The 6,411-nt window shown below is 50.0% G+C and overlaps 1 protein-coding gene across 1 annotated transcript in view; it reads left to right on the forward strand.

Moving 5' to 3' along the window:
• The window catches only part of VOLCADRAFT_97809 (uncharacterized protein), a gene marked incomplete at both ends in the record, with an annotated part of 9,697 nt that extends 8,110 nt beyond the window's left edge, over positions 1-1,587 (forward strand). Inside the window, 2 exons of the mRNA XM_002956728.1 lie at positions 1,256-1,258; positions 1,381-1,587. Coding sequence (XP_002956774.1) covers positions 1,256-1,258; positions 1,381-1,587 — 210 coding nt within the window. The remainder of the gene's footprint in view (positions 1-1,255; positions 1,259-1,380) is intronic.
• Between the last annotated feature and the right edge of the window lie 4,824 nt (positions 1,588-6,411).

Raw genomic sequence — 6,411 nt, forward strand, 5'->3', positions numbered from 1 at the left:
CAACAGAGGATGGCCCTGCAGAGTTAACCTTCTGCCATGAGCGTATATATGATGTGTGAAACAGGGGGGTGTATCTTCGCCCGTGGCAGCTACCCTGCGAAGCCCTGCCTTCCCCGGTATTTCGGGGCACCCTCATCCAGTCACCCTAGTCAACTTCTCAGTGGATCGCTCAGGTTCCGCACCCACCACCAGCATCCAACGGAATTTGTCAGGTCGACAGCGGCCCAACTCCATTCCTGGTCAGCTCGCAGGTTAATTTTATCCCAGGTTACCATCGTTCATCAACTAGGGGCGCAATGCCTTCCACCATCGGAAGGACTTTTCACCCTAAAGGGTATCGATCCCGGGGTCTCCCGGGGGCAATGGTCGCGCCTTACCAGTAGTGCCAAACCCTGCGTCTAAATGTATGTCCGTCTGTCTCTTAGATTGGGTAGGCGGCGGGTAGCGCAGCACCTGTGTGGTTGTTCTTGGTAATGATGGCATGACATGACATGACGTGACATGACGTGAGTTTGACAAGTTTGTGGCAGCTAAAGATAAGACATTGTGTTTTAGGGTTAGATACAGGATGCGACGCGAGCGTGAACACGTGGGCACGAACGTGGCACGTGTGTGTGTATGTATGTACGTATGTATGTTGGCATGTATGTATGTTGGCATGTATGTATGTTGGCAAGTATGTATATTGGCATGTATGTGTGTGTTATGTATATTGGCAAGTATGTATATTGCGATGTATGTATATTGGCATTTGTGTTGGCATGTATGTATGTATGTTGGCATGTATGTATGTTGGCATGTAAGTGCGTTGGCAAGTATGTATCTTGGCTTGTATGTATGTTAGCATGTATTATTGAACTTATTGGTAATAATGAACGTCGTTGCTCTCATTGCGCGACCACGTGCAGCTCTTTGTCATTTCCCCTCCGGAGGGAAATGACACAGAGGGGATCCAGTACACGTACCAAACATGATACTCCGTGCTCGTCCAAGCAACCTCGTCCAACAATATGCCGCAATATCCAGCAGCTTCGTGCATTGGATATACATCTGTGCGTCATCATCATATTTCCCCTCCGGGCCCACAAATCCGAAACTCGCACATTGCTAGCATTAATGAATAGTAACAGATGGAAAGTCATTTGCGAAGAACAATATTAGTCAAAAAACGGATCGCAGCTCGCCGACGTAATTATTGATGTTGTATTCGCTCCCGACGCCCGCCTGCCCGCACGCACGTCATGCTCGTTCGCAGGGGGTGAGACCTGCGCTACTTGCCCTGCGGATTGCGGTATCCGCCTTCGGAATGGCACTCGCACGTGCTGTGGCGACGGCATATGCAGTCCTTCGGCAGGGGAAACGTGCGTTACGTGCCGCCAGGACTGTGGGGTGTGTCGCAATTGCAACCGGAACTTCCTCTGCGAGCCGCATCTGGGTGAGAAATGCGTCATCGGGGGAACCGGCTGCTTGGATTGCGGCAATTGCAAGACCATTTTTTGTGGAGATGGCAAGTGCACATCCAACTCGCCTACGGGCGGCTACAAGGAGACGTGTTCCTCATGCCCCATGGACTGCGGCCGGTGCTAAGATCCATCGTATGCGGTACGTTTCGTACATTCGTATAGCCTCACTTGGCATGCGTTTCCCTGTGTTGGAGATACCGAGGTGCACTTGAAACGTCCGTGTGATCCTCCTAGATGTGTGTGTGGTGTGTGGTTGTTACAGTGGGCTCCAGAAGACTCACAAAGAGTAGAGCCATCGGGCCAGCTGGCCGTGCATCACTGCACTAGAGACTAATATACAAATTAGACATTCACCCAGATGACACAACTAAAGGCATTATGACAGTCAAACCGCGAGGAAAAGGAAGGCTGAGGACCCCCCCATTATCATTGAAATAGGCCTGAGCCTGAAATGTCCTCCAAGAAAGAGAATCAAAACATTGGTGATAGCTAATCGTCCATCGGTGACCGCTCCAGTGAGCATAACAATTTGCCTGATACTTTTCGCAAGAAGGGGTGATGTGCGCCAACCGAATCCCAATAACCTTTCCGTGGAATTCCCAGAGCTGCGAAACCCTGAAGGCGGCCCCAAAAGTCAACAATAACTCGACAAATGGCTCCTTCCGTAAGGGAAGGGCCAGGTAACAGTGCCGGGTTGGTTTTCATGTTTGCAACCATGTATCGTCTCCCATGCTCCTAGACGTGTTACCTGGTTTGGGCTCTCTTGGAGCGCTGTAGCCAAACTTGGAAACATTGAGATCATGTAGATGAAAATGCCAAAATGGAATCATTTAAAAAAATAGCGTCGTCCCTGTATATTTCGTTAATGGATGGATTGTCTTACGCTTGCCGTACAACCCGCTGACCGTTCAGGTGACGGCATGAGTGCAGCATTGATGATGCGAGCACGTGCGCCACAGCAAGAAGCGGCGGTCGGGTCCATCGTGTGTGCCGGTCAAGTTCATATGTTACCAAGATTGTTTCACTAATGGTAAAGCTGTTGCCTGGGTGATCCTAATTGAGCAATGCCGGCTTCATGGTCAGCAACAGTATTGAGAATTTTTTACTTACGATGTGATTTATAGATATGGTGCAAACATTCATTCGAGCAATGGTAAAAACACAGCTGCTCCAATGATGTGAGTTACCAACTAAACAACTAACTGCAAGAGTTAAGTCAACGGAAAAACGCGGTCATCGACAGCAAGGAACTAATTAGTGCCGGAATGGTTGAGGATGGTGTATAAATGGTACACGAGAGAGTACACGAGAGACAACATGTGCGTGTGTGTCGCCTTCGGGTCAAGTTGCAGAATATTGCACATACATATGATGTGTGAATCAGGGGGGGTGTATTTTCACCCGTGGCCGCTACCCTGCGAAACCCTGCCTTCCCCGGTATTTCGGGGCACCCTCATCCAGTCACCCTAGTCAACTTCTCAGTGGATCGCGCAGGTTCCCCGCACCCACCACCAGCATCCAACGGAATCTGCCGGGTCGACAGCGGCCCAACTCCATTCCTGGACGGCTCGCAGGTTAACTTTATCCCAGGATCAACTAGGGGCGCAATGCCTTCCACCATAGGAAGGACTTTTGACCCTAAAGGGTATCAATCCAGGGATCTCCCGGGGGCAATGGTCGCGCCTTACCAGTAGTGCCAACCCTATTATATATTTACATACATACGTACATACATACGTCGACGTGTCCAGGCTTTAGAAAGGTAGGGCCAAGGGCTCCGGCGGGTGAAGGTGAGGGGCTGCTGTTCGAAGAGCCGAGAAGTACAATTCTATGGTAGCCATAGCTTGTGTAGCTGTAGGAACTTTTATCGTTATAGTGCCTACTAGAGTAAAATTTCAGTTTCGATTTGCCGCATGGAATGGACAGATTGGTGGGTACACCGACGCATGCGTCGGTGACGCATTGTTTTCCGCCGGCATCTAATCAAAAAATTTTCGTCACATTGCATTAGTTGTTGTGTGGTGCATCTCTTGCTGGAGAGTCCCCAGACATGCCTTCGTAATGATGTTAGGAAATCCCGGGACCCGCATTTGTGAGCGCGAGCGTACATGCCTATGCATGAGAGCGTGTGCTTGCATGCCCGTGCATGTTTATGTGCCCGTGCATTTATGCGTGTGCCTATGTGGCAGCACGCCTGCAGCCGTAAACATACTCATGCACGGGGATAAAGGATAGTCAAGCTAGGGTGGAATCAATTGCGGAATGTACAGCATGGTACGACAATATTTTCGTCAGTAGCCATGCATTCTTCTTCAGGTAGTTCTGTATGTGCGCCGTGCTCTATCCCGTCGCCGCTCCATCTCCGCACTGGTGCCGTACTTGCCATTCCTGAAATCATCATCCGGCTGCGAGCCGCAGGGAATTCGCATCTTCTTGCGGTTTTATTTTATTTGTCAGATGTGATCACTCAAGAACCCCGGGGATCTTGGATCCTAAGATGTACTGCACGCAGCAGGCTGATCAGTAACTCAAACAGGACGAACAAGTATAAAGCGCATTTCCCATCAGGTTGCGTGAAGACAAAATAGGTGCTCAGCTATTTGGTTACTTGAGAGTTGATGGGTGAAATGAACCGGTTTTGGTTACCTCGCGTGAGACGGCGAATGGAGCTTATGTAGATGTCGCGAGGTATTGCATGTACGGCACGTACAGTACAAAAAAAGGGTACATATAGGATTTTGTGTCATTATTGCACACCCGCACACTACTACTGGTAGTTTAGCTTCATGGCAGTCCTGGTAATGTGAGCCAGCAGCTGCAGCAGGTGTTGGATGCACGACACGAGCGATGATAGATCAAACCAGGCTATAGATTTCATTGCATACAATAATAGAGGATGGTACGCGATTTTAGAGTTGCGTGCAAATTTTTCGCAGTTGTTGGTAGCTCTTCTGTTCCGTTGCGTTTCGTTCAATTTGCGTCGTACTTGCTGATTTTCGTACATGTAGGTATTTGTTGCTGAAAAGGAACCCGCGCGCGTGCACCATTATCAGTGTCGCACAGTTGCCATCATTCATTCCGCCGAAGTTCTAGCGAGATAGAGCACATTGATTATCGATTGGGGTTTTGCATCATCAACCCGACATTACTATTCTACGTACGTGGGGCCGGAAACTTCCTGCCGTACGGCCTTCAAGCTAACCAATACGCCCATGTCATCACGTGCGTGGGCTTGTTGAATTCTGGGCGTATCACGAGATCTAGATCTGCATCCGCCGATTGGCACTTTCTGAATAACAGGGTTTGCGTGCTTATACGCATGTTGTCATTGGAGTTTGTGTCTGCTGTATGTGTGTTTGTATGTGGTCGGCTGTATGTATGTATATATGTGTGTGTGTGGTTGTTACAGAGGGTTCCAGGGTAGAGCCAGCGGGCCAGCTGGCCATGCACTGGGCTGGAGACTAATATACATACTAGAGTGGCATGCAGATAAGACAATGCAATTCAATTCGACAATGAAAACCGCGACTAAGGGGAAGGCTCAGGACTCACAATCTATGTGTATATGCGTATGCAATAACAACCCAAACTTGTAACAACGGCCGTGTTATTGCCCAGTTGATAGAGCTGTATATTCAGGTCGGATTGACCTCTGGTGAAAGTCTGTTTTCGTTTATCGCCCGAAATAAATTAAACTAGAGGGCGGCTTTTCAAAGCCGAAAAGGGGCTCGGCCCCGGTGCAGCCACTTGACCCCCGTTTGATTCGCAAGGCAGTCCGTACAGCATAGGAGTGCAAGCACAAGAACGCCGCCACGCTTGGAGTACACACTTGTTATTGAAATTCTCAAACATTAAAGGTCGGCAGACTTGCTACAGCGGTGCAGACCTGTCTGGATCGTTTTAGGGTTTTTAGCCTTTTTTAGCCATAGCATAATCATTATTTTGACTGAGCAGTTAGCCTTCTCGTGATGCGGCAATCCGTAGAATGACATACACACAAAGCAGGAGTGTCATTGCGGCAACGTGTGCTGCCGCTGCTGCGCCACATCCATATGAGTCGGGACTGCCCGATATGTAGGTGGCACTACCGTTGCATCCATGTTCGACACCGGCCCTTCGGTCTGCTGGCTGGCAGTTCAAGGTGCGCCAAAGTGCCCGTGCTACATGGACCAATTGTTGTCCGCTCCCAGCCAGAACGCATTCGGGGATCGTTCCAATTGCACACTTTGAAGTCGGAATGCAGCGGCAAAGCTGATGGTGTGTCGCAGGGGCACACTTCGTTTGAACTTGGATTGAATGAATGAAGGAGGGAATAAGAAGGACAACAATCAAGCATCGGGTGTTTCTGGTGAAGCAGCTGTCCGCGGTCATTGCGGCTCATCGTAGGGTGACCGCAATCACCGAGGCCAGCTGCTGCCGTACGGTGGCGAAAGTGGCTTGCCGTGCATAACGTGCACGACGGATAATGGTAGTGTCCACATCGCAGCCTGAAGGAAAGGCGGCACCGGCGTGTGTGCGTATGTGGAAGTGTTATGTGGGTGGGTGGATGCCACTGCTAGCGGTGGGGATATGGACAGCACGTTCAGGCAGCCGGACGCACATCACAACCGTTTACACACACATTGAAGAGGGGAAAATGTTTGGCGCCCCGGCACTGTGCACGACACAAAGTTTGTAGAACCGCGGTGCACTTTAGGGTTGTAGGGATGTAGGCTGTGGTGAATGCAAGTTGATACCAGTCTTTCCTTTCAGGCGTGCAACGCACGCTGCACGAGGGCGCTGCGGAACACAGATGACGCGCCAGCAGTGTGTTGCGCGTCTTGATAACAGCGCACTGCTATCATCGGCCTGCCGCGCCGACCGAAGCTGCTTATGAAGGCTGCTCTCAGCACGCCAAGAAAGCGAATATTGTATTCTCCATTGAAAGTTTCATTTTTCAACATTGACG

The sequence above is a fragment of the Volvox carteri genome, assembly GCF_000143455.1.
Source record: "Volvox carteri f. nagariensis unplaced genomic scaffold VOLCAscaffold_65, whole genome shotgun sequence".
Taxonomy (NCBI): domain Eukaryota; kingdom Viridiplantae; phylum Chlorophyta; class Chlorophyceae; order Chlamydomonadales; family Volvocaceae; genus Volvox; species Volvox carteri.